This window comes from Myotis nattereri (genome assembly GCF_964212035.1).
Source record: "Myotis nattereri genome assembly, chromosome: 7".
In the NCBI taxonomy this organism is placed as follows: domain Eukaryota; kingdom Metazoa; phylum Chordata; class Mammalia; order Chiroptera; family Vespertilionidae; genus Myotis; species Myotis nattereri.
The window spans coordinates 47,111,660-47,131,193 of record NC_138082.1 but is presented as its reverse complement, the minus strand read 5'-3'; the positions used below and the strand labels follow the sequence as shown (position 1 = coordinate 47,131,193).

The 19,534-nt window shown below is 42.6% G+C and overlaps 1 protein-coding gene across 1 annotated transcript in view; it reads left to right on the top strand.

Moving 5' to 3' along the window:
- The window catches only part of MYO3B (myosin IIIB), a gene marked incomplete at its 3' end in the record, with an annotated part of 345,767 nt that overhangs the window by 28,820 nt on the left and 297,413 nt on the right, over positions 1 to 19,534 (top strand). Inside the window, exon 6 of the mRNA XM_081095513.1 lies at positions 3,004 to 3,149. Coding sequence (XP_080951639.1) covers positions 3,004 to 3,149 — 146 coding nt within the window. The remainder of the gene's footprint in view (positions 1 to 3,003; positions 3,150 to 19,534) is intronic.

Sequence of the window (19,534 nt, the reverse complement as noted above, 5' to 3'; positions counted from 1 at the left end):
ATTTTCTATAAACTTCTTTGGAAGACTGAGCTTAAAGAAATTTTCTGTCACACTACAAAGCTGAGTTTTGGGAAGAGAATTTGGCCAAAGGATACTTTTCTATTTATCAGAATGAGCTGAAGATAGTGTCTATCTGTAAAGAGAAGTTGAAACCGGATAAATGTTTTGAATATTTTATGACAGCACTTGAGAAACCTTAGGTTATCTCCATTCCCATATTAGGATGGATTCTTGGAATTGTCTTCTGTGTCCCCTCTAAAGTGGCTGGGAGCTGATTTGAATTTCTTCCCGGATGTCATGGACTTCGGGAGTAGACACTCTTCGTTGTCTTGCTTAACCTACAGTGGTGTCCCTCTAATAGCCCAAACTTTTGGAGCCCGTATCCTGTATTGGACATGCTAGTATACACTGTCTTAGGACATTTGTAGTTGCCATTTAATTATTATAGGTTCATTTTACATTTCAGTTGGCCATAGCTCTTGTAGAGGAGGGAAAGAGTCTTATTTCTCTTTCCCTCACAAAAATGTATTAAAATGGTCAACTATTTGCTGGTTGATATGTCTATAATTATGTTTGTCCCTCATATTTGGAAATGTCATTGCTGAAAGGAATGCTGTTGGATAGGCTTTTCTGGAGATCTTTAAAAATAGTGTACTTTCTCACATGATTGGGTGATGGAAATGAGGCCTTCAGGGGCAATGAAATAGTCTCTGCTCCTGAAATTCGGATTATTTGAACTTTAGCTTGAATGCATGTTTGAAAATAATGTGTTAAAAGGACAGGAGATTCTATGTCAGGATAATCTCTTCAGAGGGTGGGGCTGAAGTCAGACTAAGGATAGGGATACAAGGAGAAACATTCTTCAGTTCAGAAACCAGAAGGAAGTGTAGAGGGCAATTATGGGAGGAAGGGCACCTGGTTTTAGGCACATTTGCTGGCTTTGCAAGTCCAGTTAACTGGGTCTGGCAGAGAGCAGATGTACTAGTTTCTGTCACTTCCATAACAGTGTCACACACTTAGTGGCTCAAAACAACACATATTTATTCTCAAGGTCATTTGGCTACAATGAAATCTCCATCTGGACATCTCGTAGGCTTCTCAAACTTAGTATGTCCCCAATGGAGAGCCTGCTTTTCAACCCAAACCTGCTTTTCCTGTCTCCCTCATCTCATTAAATACCAATTCCATTCTGAAATTGCCCAGGTCAAACACTCCTGCCTCTTCTTCAACTCATCTTTCTTATATAAGTCAGCAAATCTGATGGGCTCTACCTTTAAAATTACATAATCAAATCTGATTATTTCTCACTGCCTCTAGTTTGGATTCCTGCAGTAGCTTTAAACTGGTTTTGCCTCTCCTCATGTCCCATTTTCATGTATCCTCTGCACAGCAGCGAGAGCGCTCCTGCTAATATGTACGCCAGATCTGTCACTCTGCTCCCCAGTTGGCTCACTTTGCTCAGTCCCAGCCAAAGACCTTCTGATGGGCAAAGAGGGCAGGTAGGCCCATCTCGCTGCCCCTCTCCCCAGTGCTTATCTATCTCATAAGCTATTTGGACCAGTTCACCATCAGGAACTCAAAGATTCCTACCTGCCCATAGCCCTGGGCCATCCTTGGTCATGGAGGCAGATTTCAGGTCAAATAGGGCACCTGTCCCTCCATATCCTCTGGCTCACTCTGCCTTCTCACAACCTCAATGTGGTAGCCACCAGAGTCTGAGTGGAGGGGCTTTTTCTGTGTGACTTAAAAAAAAAATGATAGAAAGAGATTTCCCTGCAAGGTTCCATTGGGGAACAAAGCAGTGACAAGCATTTTCTGGTTCTGCTGTTCTTGTACCCAGTCAGGCCTTAACTGAAGTGGCAGCTGCTGCTGAAATGCAAACCAGTTGTGGGGGTTTGGAGAGGAAGCAGAACTTCTTAGGAAAGGGAACGGGAGGGAGCGGTTCCTATTATATGTTAGCTACATCTACCTTCCAACATTTTTCTGCTCCACTGGACACTTCTGGGGATTTTGTGCAGGAGGCAAGCACCTTTGAGAATGAGTGTTGTTTGCTGTTGATTCAGCAGCTGGAATGAGGTGAGGGATGCAGACAAAGCCTTTCCTTAAAGGATGTCAGCAGGGCAGATGCAGTGAGGTATTCACCCTTGTGCCTCCTCTTGCACTGTTCTTGGTACCTAGAGTGTTTCAATGCATGCTTATGGAACCGAACTGACACATTTAAAAAAGTTAATGGCCAATCCCACTTCTAGGAATATATCTCAAGAAACCAGAAACACCAATCAGAAAGGATATATGCACCCCTATGTTCATAGCAGCACAGTTTACAATAGCTAAGATCTGGAAACAGCCTAAGTGCCCATCAGCAGATGAGTGGATAAAAAACTTTGGCACATCTACACAATGGAATACTACGCTGCTGTAAAAAAGAAAGAACTCTTACCATTTACAATAGCATGGATGGACCTGGAGGGCATTATGCTAACCGAAATAAGCCAGTTGGAGAAAGATAAATATCACATGATCTCACTTATTTGTGGAATATAGTGAACAACACAAACTGATGAACAAAAACAGATCCAGAGACAGAGAAGCATCAACCAGACTGTCAAACCACAAAGGGAAAGGAGGGAAGGCAGGGGAGGGGAGGGGCTTAAGAGATCAACCAAAGGACTTGTATGCATGCATATAAGCATAACCAGTGGACACAGAAACTAGGGGTTTGAGGGTATGTGCTGGGGTGGGAGTGACCTGGGAGAGGTCAATGGGGGAAAAAGGAGACAAATTTTAAACAATAAATTTTTTTTAAAAAAAGTTGATGAATATATCAGATGATAAATCAGTCACACACACATAAGACCTAGAACACACACATGTTGTTATTACTGGACTTCAATGTCAGCATAGCCAAGGGAACTGAGAAGGGGCTAAGATCGGCCAAGGGCTTTTTAGGACATCTGAGGTGGCAGTGGGGTTGATGTGTTGTGTCCTGCTTTTGTCTGATAGGTTATCGCTTGTGAACAGCAGTATGACTCTTCCTATGACGCTCGCTGTGACGTCTGGTCCTTGGGGATTACAGCTATTGAACTGGGGGATGGAGACCCTCCCCTCTTTGACATGCATCCTGTGAAAACGCTCTTTAAAATTCCAAGGTAGGACACACGATGGCGCTCTTGGCTCATAAGTTCTTTGTGAAAGCGGCTGTTAGCGGGGATAATAGATCATAAACAATTTCTTTCCAAATCTGTGAAAGCCTGACTGTAAAATGTACAGTATTTCTTTGTGTGTGTGTGTGTGTGGGGGCGGGGGGGGGGACAAGGTTAGAGAAAGTCCCCGAAAGATAACATATCTCAAGGAATAATGGGACTTTGTTGTAACAATTGCGTGTTTTCAGTACGTACTCCAATTTTTGAGACGTTCATTTTTGGTGCTTTGCATGAGAAGACTACAAATGCAATATTAGGTTAAGTAATCTAAGTATTGTGTTTTGTTTTTAATTATATAATTATATATGTTCATTTTTAATTTGAATCTTTCTCGAGTACTCAGGAAAATTTGGGAATGAATAAAAATGTGTATCCTATTTTTGTATTTACTCAGACAAACACTAAACAATATTTTTTAAAATGTTACATCAGTCATATGACTGTCTTTCCATCCCTTAATTTCTGCCTCAGTGGGAAATTGTGCTGAAAGAGGTCAGTTTGGTGTTAAATGCTGGTGTATTTCCTGTTGTGGATATTCACTGAGGGTTTGTACAAGAGGTTGGTTGGTTGTCTTCCACCAGAATCCAGCCACGCTCAGCCAGCTGCAGACGCTAAAAGAGAGCTCCTTCCCAGACAGGTTGCAGGCTGAGAGCTTTGTACCATTCACATTTCTCTTTCAGGGGAAAGCTCTGGGCCAGCTGGGAGCCTTCAACCACTTGGCTAATACAAGTGTTAACCTTCCCTATCTGCACAATCATGCAGCTATCACAGCCTTGAAAAATTTCTCCCGATTGCAATTTGCATTTCTGATTAGGTCTATTTATATGCAGATGAGGCTCTGTGGCGTTCATCATTGTAATGCTGTTTTCTACCTAATCCAGATGTGAACAACCACCCACCATTATTCCAAAGATGGTTCCCCACTCAAGACAGGGTTGGTCTTTTTGCTTTTTCCGAAGTACAACAACAGGTCCTGGGGATTAGAAGGGCAGACAAAATTAGTGGCTTTCAAAATTAATAGCCTCCTGGGGGAAAAAGTCTGCTGAAGGTTTAAAACGATGTGAAATGCATGACCACACCACAGCATTGTATACACAATAAGTCAGAAAATAGAAGCGGTGTCTGGGATGACTTGTGTGTGTGCTTTGATATTTGTCAAGTGGTTGACTCATCATTATTTGTTTAATGTGGCTACATAGTTTCCCAAATATCACAATTAAGGTGTGGCTTCTGATTATATACAAATATATATATGTACTTTTTGTAAGAGGTCATCTACTTGGGTATATATTTTTTTTCTTTTTTAGTATGTATTTGTGTACAGACCAACTATATTTCAGATGGTGATAAATGTGAGGCAGCGTAGATGTGTGTGTGTGTGTGTGTGTGTGTGTGTGTACTATCTTAATTCTGAATGCTAAAAATGTATCCTTTCCTCAGAGAAGCTCTTTGACGGAGAGTGGAGAGATAAACACATCTTTTAAATAGGCACTCAAGTTATTTGCCTGTGTTTCATGAGAACCTCAGTCTCTGTCTCTCATTCCCTCTGTCGTTTCTTTCCTGAAGGAGAAAAGCAAAGGACAATCACAAAAATCCTTGGAATCCGTTTGGCTTCAGAATCTTTTCTTCCTATTTGGATCTGAGTGTTTGCAGAGTTCTGTAATTCCTTCCCATTGAACAGTGAAGTCTGCTTCTGAGGACTCGGGGTCCTGGATACTCCGTGTGGCTTCTCCTCTGGCCTTCCTCACTCACCTTTTCTCTATAAAACCCTTTCCGTACTGGGATGAATTACCAAGTGAGGGAAGGAAAGAAAACCTTCCCGAGTCAGGTAGGAAGTGACTTTCACGAGTTACGAAGGCCTAGGGAGTTAATGAAGTGCTGGCTGCATGTGAGGTGGGAGCCTCAGAGTCTACGAAGCAGGTGATTGCGCGGGTTCCCGGGCACTGTCAGGAAATAGGAAGCGAGGCCTGCCTGGATGTGGTTGATTCGTAGGCACACGGGTCTCCTTGCTCTTCCCCTCTCTGCCTCCACCCACCTTCTCCTTTCCTTTGACCTTCACATTAGAAGATGACACATGGAGTGATTGTGACCTGACTTTGAAATCCTGTGGGACTCGCAGTCTTTCCTACGTTGCACACACGCAGAAATTATCTTCTGATTGGCAGAGCGTCTGCTATTTACTGAACCTGTCAGCATGTGTCATCTTGGCTAATGCCTTTGCTCCGAAAGAGTCACCTCTTTCTGGCAGTTGCTGCTCTGGCTGCTGGTATTTTTCTCTGGGAGTTATAAGACAGGAAAAGAATGAAACAGTTTCTCTGGGTCTCCATGGCTTTGACAACATCCTCTCCTGAGGACTCCTTTAAAATTCCAGTCTTAGAAGGATCTTGCAGATGACCTGGATATATTTTTCTCTTAAAAAGGAGATCTGTTTTATAGATGTAATTGCAAGAACCCATAGAGTTTGGAGAAATGTACAGTTATGTTGGTTCCTTGGCAACCAGGTATCTTTTCTTAAGTTGGAGTCTTTGTCTAATGACCTTCTCGATCACTACAGGTGGGGACCCAGAAGGCAGTGGTGACCAGTGTGGGTATGTTTATTGGACAAGGACTGAGAGCTGTGTTTCATTCTTGGCCAGATAGTGGCCAGCTCTGCCTAGGGTCTTGCTGCATGTTGAGTATTTCCACTTCATTCCTGTGTGAAGATGCAGAATACTTTCAAGATCCCCAGCAGAAATGTCCTTGGTTGGAAGTGGGTGGGACAGAATGGTCCATGATTTTCCCTTCCTAACGAGAAGTTTCCCTGCAGTACATGATTTGAGAAAAAGAGACCTCATAATAAATACCAACTCACATTTGGGCCTTTTTTCCTCACCAAATTTAGGTTGTTCCAAACTGTATCCAACTATTTTCACCACAGCAACATACCACAAACTTGGTGGCTTAAAACCACAGAAATGTATTCTCTCCCGTTCTAGAGGTCAGAATTCTAATCGAGAAGCTGCCAGAGCCATGCTCCCTCTGAAGGCTCTAGGGGGGGAATTCCTCCTTGTCCCTTCCAGGTTCTGGTGGCTTCTGGTGTTCCTTGGTTTGTCACAGCATAACTCCAATCCCTGCTACATTTTCATGTGGCTTCCTTCCATGTCTCTCTGTGTCTTCTGTTCTGCCTTGTCCAGTAAGGACACTTGTCATTGGATTTAGGGCCCATCCTAATCCAGGATGAACTCATCTTGAGATCCTTGTCATAATTACACCTGCAAAAACCTTTATTCAAAATAAGGACATGTCCTCAGGCTCTGAGTGGGCATATTTCTTGGAGGCTACACAGTTCAACTCACTATCCCAACCAGCTTTAATGTTTACCAGCTTCTCTGAGAAACTAATTTGGGTACAAAGTGTGAGATAATTAGCCAAATGATGATGTAAAAATAATACTAGCTTAGATTTATCAAGTGCTTTCTTTGGCGGGCACAGTGCTATGTGTTTAAAAATATAAATGCATTCAGTGCTCATAGTACCTTGTGAGGTCGGTTCTATCACCATCCTTTTTTCTAGAGGAGAACACTGGAAGCCTGAGGAGGAAGCCCCTGGTCATGCACCTATAGGGGAAAAATGATGCAAGTCTGAGAAGTTTGATTCCAAGGCCCACATGTTTTGCAACTAGATTGAAAAACTAAAGCCTTTCCTCAAGTTATATTTATTTATTTATTGATGAATTGTGAATTGAGCAACAAGGGGACTGGACTGTATAGAAATGAATAGCAATGTAAGCCTTTAAGAAGCTGACAGTCCAGCATCCTTCTCCCTGCCTCCAATTTTAAATAGATACTGTAAACCTGAGAGTTAGAATTGAACATCAGCAATTGTGTCAGTTAAGGAACTGAAGAATAGAAATCGAGTATTATCATAGGTGCACACAGGCCCTCCTTTGCTCATTGATTTATGACCCTTAAACCAGAAATCCCTCCCTTTCCACACTCCCCTTAAGCAACCGCCTTCAGCTCTTCATTTAGAACACTTAAGACAAGTGTTTGAACTGAAAAATTATAGAGCATGTGTTCTATGAAAGCAGAGAAGAATTCCATGTTATCATTGTTGGTACCCAGAGGTTTTTGTCCCATCCTACCCTCCTTGCAGAACCTGTACCTGCCAAGTCAGGGCCATTTCTGGCAAAGCCAGCACCTCTTCCCCCTTCACCTTCCTTTTACTTTCTCAGTGGGAAAAACTCACTTTGGTTCTCTGGTAAATGGAAATCTGCTTCTGGCTCCAGAGTTGGAATGCTTTTTCTCATGGAAACTATATTAAGGGATGATTTAGGAGGAGGCTCTATAGCAGTGATGGCGAACCTATGACACGCGTGTCAGAGGTGACACGCGAACTCATTTTTTTGGTTGATTTTTCTTTGTTAAATGGCATTTAAATATATAAAGTAAATATCAAAAATATAAGTCTTTGTTTTACTATGGTTGCAAATATCAAAAAATTTCTATATGTGACACGGCACCAGAGTTAAGTTAGGGTTTTTCAAAATGCTGACACGCCGAGCTCAAAAGGTTCGCCATCACTGCTCTATAGCAAACACCTAAGGTTCTCACATGGGGTACCTTATTAGACTCTTGTAGCCCCTCAGAGTCTTGTGGTTGAATCTGAGGACTTAGCCTAGCTCTATCTCTAGAACTTTATGCTTATGGGGGGAAATGCTTTCCAAGCTCTAAACTGCCCATTTACCAAAGTGCTTTGAAACACAATCTACTGGGAAGGTGGGCATGCCTGTGCCCTCTAACCCAGGTCATCACTCTGAATCGGGCTTAGGTGGAGTGCTTGAATTACAAGATGAAGAAGACGGGTTGTTCTCTCAAGGAGAACATAGCTTTACTGTCTCTTCCCCCATCCAATAGCAAAGGTGTACTGGGAAGAAGTTGGATGGCAAAAAAGAGATACAAGGAGGAGGACTATAAAAGAAGTGGGTGGCAGGGCTCAGAAAGGAGGAATCATCACTTGAAACATTGGGAGTCTATATGAAAGGTTTCTTCAGGGACTCAGTGCCTATAATGAACTCTTGTTCTGAAACAGAATCCTTGGGTTGAATTTTCATCTAATTTCTTCTGAATGTCTATCATTTTCTAAGGTAAAGATTCCTTTCATTCTGACTTTTCTAATTCACAAACCAAATTGTTCCTACCTGGGAAGCCTGCTCCTCAGCTGAGGGAGGATGCAGAGGCAGCAGGGAGCCCTGAGTCACCAGTAATTGTCTTACTATTACAGAATTGTCACAGGACATTTTCCCCTAGGGCTGTGAAATATACGGAAAAGAAATTAAAACTAAACTATTGTTGTTAAAGTGCAATAAGTGAGGGGGGTGGTGTTTAATGGCACAGGAAGGCTGGATTTGCCCCGGAGAATTCTGGTTTCTCTTCACCAACCTAGGTCACTTAGCTATTGGCCTTTTAAGTAACAAACCCTCCCAATCCCAGCTTCACTCATAAAGCAAGACGAGCTAGAAGAATTAGCATCATTCAGCATATACTGAGTGCCTAAAAGCAAAAAGAAAAAAAAAAGTTTTGCAATGCTCTGATAGAAAAACAATACAGCATCCTTCTCCCTTTTCTTTGGGAAATTTCTAGTGGAATTTAATGGATTGTGGTCCCTATTCCTCAGGATGTCTCAGGGGTACCCCCTCCCCCTGGGGTATCCTTTCCATTTCCTTGGGAACACAGTAGCTGGAGGCAGTTGGCAGAAATGCCCCAGAAGGTTTTCACTCTGTGGAACATGTTTCCAAACTCTTTTAATTTGAGTTGAGCAGCTGGGGCGGTTAGTTCCTGTGGAGGTACAGCTTGCTGCCCCCCTGAGTCCTGGCAGGCAGGGAGAGTTTAGCTTTTTAAGCTTTAACTTGGGGATCAGGTGGCAAAGCAGGAGCACGCCTTCAGGGACTTCTAGTCCCGTCCATCCGTCCATCCGTGCTGAGTAAGAAGCCCACCCTGAGAGAAGGGAAAGGCCGGAGGAGCCGTGTTGACGTACGGTACTATCGGTGCTTTCCCTTCATTACCCTGATTTCAATATTTTGGCACCACTCATTTTGGCAAATTCCAACTTCGCTCCTAAATGATGGAGAGGTGGGCAAAGAGCGTACGCAAGGAAACAGAGCTCAAAATAGTATGAAAGGGTCAGAGGCACCCTAGTTTCCTCTTGATGCCAGAGAAAACTAGGGAATAAAGGTGAGGAACAGTTATAAACTGCCTTCATGGGTTGGCATGGTGGTAGGGCAGGGGCAACACAAGGATGAAGAGAGATAAAGTGGTTGGAGGAAGGCTCTTCACAGCTGGAACTGTCCATTCCTGGAGAATCAGATGAAGTCAGTCATCAGAAAGGAAATATAGGGCAGTGGTGTTTTTATTAGTTCTCTACTGGTATGTAGTAAACCACCCCCAAATATAGTTGCTTAAAACAGCAATCACTTATTCTGTCTCATGAGTCTGTGGCTCTTGGCTGGGCTTACTCCTGTATCTGTGGTCAGCTAGGGATGTGGCTAGGGACCAGCTGGTCTAGGACGGCCTTGATGAGGATGCCTTGGCTCTGCTCCATGTGGTTTCACATCCTCCAGCAGGCTAGCCAGGGCTAGTCTCAGATTGGTGACAGGTTCCACGCATAGAGGCAGGAAGAGGTGTACAGTTGGACCATTTTTGCAGTTTGTCAACCACAGTGTTCTACAGTCAGCCTGCATGGGCTCAAACGTGAGCACCACTCACACCTTCGAGCTGCATGAACTTGACCACGCCGCTTAATGTCTGGACCTCAGTTCCTCCTCTGTAAACTGGAGATATGGATATTATCAGCCTCATGGAGTTGTTGTGAGCAATTAATGTAAAGTGCTCAGAACAGGACATAGTAAGCATTTGGCTTTTGCCGGGTGTTACCAAAGAACAAATCTCAAGGGTATATTTCTAATGTAAAGGGTTTACTTTTCCCTGTACCTCAAGAAGTACAAATATCCATGCAAAAGAGCTATGAGATCAATCACTTGAAAGTTTATCTAATTGATTGATAGATGATTGTGTGGGGAATTGGGAGAGAAGGAAGACTGATGTCTCAATAAATCTTCGCTGCTTCCACTGCACCGATCTGAAAGACTCTGTCATAAATATCCAATGTTACAATTTCTTTGTTAACAGACAGATTCCTAAGAGATGGGAATACTCCCCCTCCCCCCATACACATCTTGAATGTGATGACAAGAACGGCCCTTTGGGAAGCAAAGCTGGCCTTATTCCCGACTCCCACTGTGTCTGCAGTGAATGGCGATGCTGTCATCCTCTGAAGAGGATGGAGGCTGCAGTGCTTCTCCTTTCTGATCACTTTCACCCTTGTGGTGGCTTTGCAGCTGGTGGATGAGTTGTGTGATGGGGCTTGGCTGACGCTCTTGCGGGTCCCTTCAGCCCCCTTGGTAGGCACAACCTTCCCTTGGTTCTGAAGAATTCTTGTCCCCAGGTAAAGGTAACATGGTAGGAGTTCTAGACACAGGGCACTGACGCAAGATTGGGTTCCATTTTGCTCCCATTTTCCCCACCAAGGAGAATGATTTTTTCCCAGTCCGACTTGGAAGCGCTAAAAACTTTGGTAAAGGGAGACAGAAACCCAAGCCAGCGAGGGGATGGTAAGGAGAGCGCTTACGTAGTTGTTCCAGGTGAGTTCAGGTTTCTTGGCTGGGAGGAGTGATACCCCAGGTACTGCGAGAATATACAGGCGAGACTACTGACCCACTGTCAGCGATCTTGGAAGAGTCCTGGAGAACAGGAACAGTGTTAGAGGAGTGGAAGAAGGGGAAAGTGCTTCAATCCTTCAAAGAAAAGGGGAGAAAGCAGAGTCTGCAAATTACCATCTGGTGAGCTTAACTTTCATTATGGCTAATTACTATGATTCCTTCTTCTTCCCCCTTAAATAGTATATGAATTCTTAGGGGGAAAAAAGCTGTGATCAATAGGAATTGGCATGGGTTTACTAAAATTAGCCATGTCAGACTAATGTCTTTCCTTGGTGTCATTGCTGCACATTCCCTATCTGAATTTCCTGTTGCTTCTTTAACAAGTGATTATCACAAACTTAGTGACTTGAAGGGACGCAGGCATATTATTTTATAGTTTGGGAAGTAGGAGGTCTGAAATGGGTCTCCCTGGGAAAAACCCAGGAGTTATCAGGGCTGAGTTCCATTCTGGAGGCTCTTGGGGAACTCCATTTTCTTGTGTTTTTCCCCCCAGTTTCAAGAGGTTGTTTATATTTCTTGGCTTGTGCCCTCTCCTCCATCTTCAAAGCCAGCAGTGGCTGGTTAAGTCTTCCTCACATTGCATCACTCCAACTCTTCTTCCTCCCCCTTCCCCATTTCAAGACACTGTGGTTATACTGAGCCCACAGAGATGATCTGATTAACAACCACAATTTCATCTACAACCTTAATTCTCCCTTATCATGTAACCTAATATATTCAGATTCTGGGGATTAAGAAATGGACATCTTTGGGGTCCATTATTTTGCCTACAACACCCCAAAAATATTGTCTAGGAATTCTTAGAAATCCTCAAGGGTGTGCTCCATTTGTGACCCCCCCACCCATTGTGAGCTACCATCATTATATGGCCTCTGCCCACTTATTGCCTACTCACCCACCGTCAGAACACTCCTGCTTGTGTGGCTGCTGGTTCTGTTATTCCCAAAGCATCCAGTCTCAGGATGCCCAACCAGTAAGTTCCAATGAGAAGAGTAGCCCCTCTCCTGAGCTCTGAATCACTCTGTTACTTGGGACCCTGAGCAACTCTACTTGTGCCCAGAGCCTCACCATTTGGGTCAGCTTCTTGCTCTCCTCTCTTGATGGAGCAGCATCAAATCTCCAGAAAAACAGGTCCTTGTGTTTTTATTCTCATTTTAAAATCCATCCAAGGAGGAAACAAACCCATACCACGCCCTGTACCTTCTTCCACACGTTCCCCCCCCCCCCCAAACTTAACCTTTTTTGGCTTCATCAGATATTAACATTCACATCAATATGGAGAAGAGGAATAAAGAAGAGATACTGACTGTCCTAGTGGTCTCCAAGGTGGAGGAAACAAAACAAAAACCCAGGTGCAGAGTGAAAATATTAGCATTCCTATATCCATGTATTTTTAATGTAAAAAAACAACAAGAAACAAGTTATGCTTTCCTGTTACCAAGGATAAATATTGACATTGGTGCTTTCCTGCTCTACAAAAGTTGGATGGCCCTGTCTGGTTTGATCTGCAGGTGGATTGCAGGGAGCTCCCACGCAAGGGGCAAGGAGGCCGCACTTGTGTTCAATTTCAGAGTCCTGGAAAGCACTGAAGTTAAAGGGTGCCTCGTTAAGTGGTTACATGGCAGAAGCCACCCAGTTTCAACTAAATAGAACTTCACAAAGTGATAAGTGGCTTTAAATAAAAAGGGATTTTGAGGTAACTGAGGATAGGTGTATCATTAAATAAGTGTGAAAATACAGGAGAAAATTGGTTTGCTGGAGAGTAGGGAGGGGGCAGTGAAAATGAGGCCAAATGGCATAGGCTTTTAGAATCAGACTTCTTGGTTATTTATTGCCATGTAACAAACAGCCCTAACACTTAGTGACTGTATATGCCGAGTGGCTTAAACAATAACTCCTGGTTTATCATGATTCTCAGAGTCAGGACTTCAGGCAGGGCTTGGGCGATGGTCCTTCTGCTCCACACAGTGAGAATCTGCTGGGGCAGGAAGTCACTGCGGCATTCAGCTAGCAGGTGACTGGGCTGGGAGGTCCAAGAAGTCTTCGCTTCCATCCTCCCCTCCCTGTTAGTTGGATTTCCTACAAGGCCACGGGGTTTCTCAGTTTCTCGCACAGGAGAGCAGAGCTGCAGACCTCCTAAGGCCCAGCCATGGACTTTACACATGTCAGTTTTACTGCTCAGAGCAAATCACAGGGTCAGCCCAGATTCAAGGGGAGGAAAATAGATTCCACCTCTCGAAGGGAGGCGTGGCAGAGAATTTGCATCTGTCTCTAATCCACCACGCAGACATTCCTGGACTTGAATCCTGTATCTGCCATGGGTTGTTTGTGTGATTTTGGATGAGTTATGTGCACTCTCTTAGCTGAGGTAATATCAATGTTATCATGTGCTGTGAGAGAAAGAGATGCTGTGGCAGTGGTTCTCAACCTTCCTAATGCCGCAACCCTTTAATACAGTTCCTCATGTTGTGGTGACCCCCAATTTCATTGTTACAAATTGAACATAATTAAAGCCTAGTGATTAATCACAAAAACAATATGTAATTATGTATGTGTTTTCCGATGGTCTTAGGTGACCCCTGTGAAAGGGTCGTTTGACCCCCAAAGGGGTCGCGACCCAGAGGTTGAGAACTGCTGTGCTATGGCAAAGTGCCCTGGCACACAGTAAGTACTCAATAAATAGCAGCCTCTGTTATTACTAATGTCTCATGTACTTAAAGGGTGCATCCCATGAAAACTGGGATAAAAATGTTTGTTGGATTTGACATTTCAGAGACCTTTGGTGATTGCCTGATTTTGGAAGAGAGTAGTATCGAGGTGAGGAGCAAAAGGCAGTGGCAAACATTAAGCTGTAAGTGGATGTGAGGGCAGCGAGTACAGCGTGGCAGTAAAAGGGGACAGAAAGTGGAAGGGGCTGTTATGTGGGAAAATCAGGTTAAGCAGAAGGGCAAGTGGAGAGTGGAAAATGCAGACATGTGAGAGAAGATAATTGATGAGGGCAAGGTTTTAAGAAGGCTTCTTAAGATTTTAAAGATTCCTATTTACAATGTTGTGATTATAAAGAGAAAGCTGTTGGGGCTTGCTTTCATAACACACTCCATCTCTTTAACTTTTCTAGCCTCCTAGTGGAGGGCCCTCTTGTCCTTCGCTCCCACAGTCCTTCTCCAGTTGGAGACAGACACTTAAAGAATATGTAGCGCCTCTAGGTTTGTAAGTCTTGGCCTTCATTTCAGAGCAGTCTGAATCCTTTGTCTATAAATCACACCCCTGGAGACCCCAAAACTCTGAAAAGGTTCATGTATTCTAAAAGAGTCTCAAAGAAAGCACTTTTCTGTGTAACTTGGAAGGTAAATGTGATAAAAACCTACATGAATTTAGGAATAATTATAGCATGGCTGGGCCAAGATCAGCAGCTTAGAGTTATTAGGAACACAGCCAGGTCCAGGGGTCCACACCAAGGTACGGGTAGTTCAGAGCAGAGGGCAGTCCAGGTCAGGCCAGGCAGGGGCCAGGACGCAAAGTGAAGGGGCTGTCACACCAGAGAGATGTCAAAACTGAGACCTGCAAAACAGACAGAGATAGGGAGTTAAAGGACTTTAGTCACTTAGTTGGATTACAGCCCAGGCAATGCCAGACTTTGTTGCTTGAAGAAAATCTGTGATCCTACTGAGGGTTTACTTTTAGCTTCCACTCTTAGGCCTTGATTTCTCTCTTCTCTCTAATTAGGTATCTATCTCTTTATCACTGGGCTCATTCTAAAAAGTATTTAAGGCCATTTACAAACATATACTGTGCAACAGGATGGAAGCATGCGAGGGAAGGAATTTTGCATGAGCCAGAAAACAAAGATAGGAAAAAGATTAAGCCAAGGGGAGGTTGATAAACAAAATGCACATCAAACTTTCTTATTCCATTTGCTTCTGAGCTTCCTAGCTGCCAAGGCAAAAAGTGAAATACAATCAGTGACATGATTTGGTGTATTCAGAAGATTAAAAACAAGCAGCATGCTCAGGATGGGTAACATAGTAAATAATGTCTTCACTATCATCTTTATATTAAACCCAACAATAGTTTTTCAATACAGATATATAGATATATCAATCAACCATATGTGACTATTAAAAATTCAGTCAAAATTAATAAAACAATGCAACTCCCATGTATAGCTCTCTGGTGACTTGGCCTAATACAGGATTAAATTTTTGGATTTTCTAAAGTAATGGATTAAATGCTTACCTTGACAATGAAAGAAAACACATCTAAAGTTGATAAAGCATCTAATTTTAATTTTTAAAGAGCTTTAATCCATATTATTTTCTGGTTTATTCTCTGAGTTACACAAATGAATTTCTGAATAACTGATCAAGTTGGTTTGTAGTTGGTTATAATTATGTATTTTTGTAGGCTATCTACCAGAAATTATGACTGGTTTTAGAATACTCTTAAGTAAACCTTTTTGTGGATCATCTATTTCTTAATACTTAAAACAAAACAAACCAGCAACAACAATAGCTTTGTGCATAGAAGTGTGTTCATCATCCCTTTTTTTGTTTTTCAAGTGGGGGAGTGGAAGGACTGCCACAGGGAAGGAGGTCCCAGTTCTATGTGTCATAATAACTAGGGATCTATAGTGGGTTCATATCTCTTAGCTCATGGCATTATCATCCATGGAAATTAAAGGAAGGTTAATAAAAGCTCTAAGTAGCCCTGTGTTGCTCTTAAAAGGTTTCTTTTGATGGCAATAGTGCAAAACAGTGGGCAGTGGGCAAAGTGATTGAAAGAAGGAATCCTAATGGAAACTGGTCATATTATTAAATTAAATATTGAGTTATGTGCTTAAAACTTTTCTTTATAGTAATTCATCCAATGTATTGAACATCCTTGCGTATTTGTAACTCCACCACTAACTTGGTCGCTGCAGAGGATGAGGAGATAAATGTGAAAATGTAAGGCACATTTGCTGCTCTCTAGTCTTTCAGTCATCTAGTTGGAAAGACATAGGAAACGTTAAATAATATGAGGATATAAAGGAGTACCAATTGAGCAATACTCAAGTGGAAGGAAAATATTTGCAACATATGTAACAGATAAAAAGTTAATACTTGTGCCATATAAAGAAACCCTTTCAATTAAGTAAGAAAAAGACTGTCCAATTGATAAAAAGGGACACAGGATAGACATTGGCATTGCATCGAAGAGATATAAATGGTCATTGAAAATATGAGAAGGTGCTCAGACTGTTCAAATCACTATGCCTAAAAATCAAGAAAATACGAAATAAAATAATGGGACACTGTTGAGCTGCTTCATAGGGGCACCTACATGACCTGAATCCAGCTCAAATGAGGAACTGGGGTGGGGCAGTTCTCCCCAGGTGAAGGTGAGATGCAAGCTGGGATTTGATGTTTACTCAGGTGGTCACACATCTCACAGCTTGTTCTTAGTGTGAGAGATTCCTACCACACCCAAGTGTGAGTCTGGTGTTTAAAGATGGGTGCTTTTCATAGGACAGTGCCCACAGACATTCCCTCTGGAGCTCCAGAGATGGCCTAGGAAAATAGCTGACTGAGTTGTCCATATTTTGAGTGAGTATGTAGGTTTCAAAAACAGTGTGTTTCTAAGAGTTATTCAAAGGTAATTTTGACTGTACGTGGTTTTCACTTTATCTGTTTAAAATCTATACTTCCCCCCACTCCCACCTCCAAGTACCATGTGATTTTACTGTGCCATCTTTTTCACTCATTAGATCGGTAAAACTGGGACAGATTGTTAATAACAAGTGTTGGTAAGAATGTGGAGGGAAAGCATTACCAGTCTCAAGGAGAATAGTGGTAAAGCCTTTGGGGGCGCAATTTGTCAGTATCTATCAAAATCTGGAAAAAAATACAAAACAACTCTTTGGCACAGCAGTTCCACTCTTAGAAATTCATCTGTAGGCATATCAGATAAGTTCATCGAGGTGAAGGTACCAGAATGTTCACTGCAGTTTTTGTCTTAGGAAAAACTGTCAGTAGGGGAATGACTAAACAACTGTGATATATACTTTCTATGAAATAATATGTATTCATTTAAAAGAATGTGTAGACCTATATGTCATGACTTGGAAAGTCTTGGGAAACTGAGGTTATTAAGCTTTAGTGTGCATTAGAATCACCTACAGGGCTTGTTAAAACAGATTGCTGGCCCCACCCCTAGAAGTCTGCTGGGGGACAGGGCAGGAAGAGTTTCTAAACAAGTCTCAGGTGATAATGACATTGCTGGTCTGAGGTCCACACTTTGAGAACAACTATTTCAAAAATCAGTGTTTAATGGGAAAAATCAAGTTGCAGACTATTATGTACAGTATGGTCCTTGTTACTATAAATATTTGGATGGATATAAACTCATGAAAAAAGGCTCAAAGGATTCAGTGGTGAGAAGGACTTCCTCTTTTTTTTCTTAATGTATTACATATTTTAGTGTTTGTTATTGGGGTAAAAAACTGGATGGATGAGGCACAGGGAATGGAAAAGTGGTGAACATGCTTTAGCTCGAAAGCCTCTAATTAGAATGGTAATGAGCATTATCATTTTGTTTCTCAGTGCACACATTTTCTTTCAACAAAATAGAATTGTGTAGGTAGCTCATAAATCTTTTGAATAGGGGGTTTCTGGTGCCTACAGATATAAATCACACTGAGAGGACGCTGAACCATGAAATGATTCTAGTAACATGTCATCTGTCTGGAATATATTTTTAAATCTCCAACAGAAGGGTCTAAATTATGAAGGGAGGTGGCCTAGCAAAATTGATCCCAGGATTTGATACTTTTAACCTCCTCCATCTGCTGCCTCTACTTGTGTCAAGTCAGGCCCAGTGGGTGGAATACAGCATGGCCCAAGGCTAAGAGTCCCTGGAATTAAGCATTTTAACATGCAGCGAACCCAGAAATTCCTTAAGCTGTGTTATCTTGTGAGAAGTGATATGTCAGAGCTACTTGTCTGGTCTTACTAAGAAGTTGGGAAAATTGCTGAGTCGTAATGAGAATTTCAACTACTCAGAAACCAAATTTTGTGAGTTCTTGCTTTATGCCTAGCACTGACACTAATACTGCCTACAATGGATTTGGAAAATGATCTTAAAATGGCTTTTGTTCCCAAGTTGCTTTGAATGTAGTCTCAGAATTTGGGGTGGGGACTAGAAGGTTTGAGTGGCCTGTGTCCATCTGGGTTACTGTGTATAACAACGTGAAAATAGTTCTTTGTGTCTAGGGACCTTGCTCATGCCAGCTGACTGGTGAGATACTGTTATTTTTCTATATTTTATCTTAATGCCCCTAGCAAAAGTGACTTGCCACTTTTTCTAAATGAGGACAAAAGAGAACACTTCATTTCTGATGTGGTATATGGAATGGACTATCCTAATGGTTCTCAAAGCTTGGTTTCTAAACCAGTAGCACCAGCATCACCTCGGAGCATGTTAGGAATGCAAATTCTCAGGCCCTACCGCAGACCTACTGCATCAGAAACTTTGAGGGTGGGACCCAGTCATCTGTGCTTTAACAAGTCTTATGGATGATTCTGATGCTCCTTAAGGCTTGATAACATCAAGATGGGCTATTCTCCTTGGCTCCTTTCCAAGCCTTCTACCACTGCCTTAATGCAGTCCCTCAGCTGCCCAACTGGTCTCCCTACCTTCAGAGTCGACCACTTCAACCCATTCTCCGTATCACCTTCTTAATGAAATGCAATTTCAACTTGTCACCAGTGGAGCATGCAACAGTATAACGGGATCCCAAATTTCTCCCCTTTACTTCACTCACCTCACAAGGAACAGGCCCAGGTAATGGATTCAATAAGACCGCAGTAGTGATGGGGACATGTGTGTGGAGGTGGACCATTTGGGGAGGGAATATTGGGTATCTCCTTTTTCTCCCTTTTCTTTTAGATGGGGTTGTGTGTTATGTATGTGTTTCCCTTGCCATCAACTTCATTTACCATCTAAGACTTAAGACTAAGAAGACCAAGGTTCAAAAATGGGTCTCCAAGAAGAATCCAAAGAGCTACTCAGATTGCTTTTGGTGTAGGACTGAGGATTGCCTGGAGCCAAGGCGAATGCGGTTCTCTCAGCTTTGAAGTCTGGCTCATCTCACCCAATGACCAGCCAGGGGTTTGGGGTTGAAACCTTGCTGATAATTAGCAGAATGTGTTACTCTCCTGGTTACTGGAGGAAAATGTAGGGATCTGAGAATTCTGGCACCCTGAGTCCTTGCTGTAGATCATCCCAATAAGCCTAAGATCTTCCTCTTGCCTCAAATCCCTGAATGACCCATGACTGCCCATAGGATCAAGTTCAGATCTCTTGCTGTAGCCTAGAAGGCCCTTTGTATTCTGGTTCCTACTTGCTTTCTGTTTGTTACTGATCCTTGCATGTCAGGGACCCAAACCAAGGCCTTCTGCCCAGTACCATTTGTGCTAATTGAACAAAACTAAGTTTGGTAAAGCAGAGCAGAAACTCTATTCTTTGGTCAAGGAATGGAGAAGGGTGAGCTCATGCTCTAAATGGCACCTTCTTGACTGGGTATTTCCGTATTTAC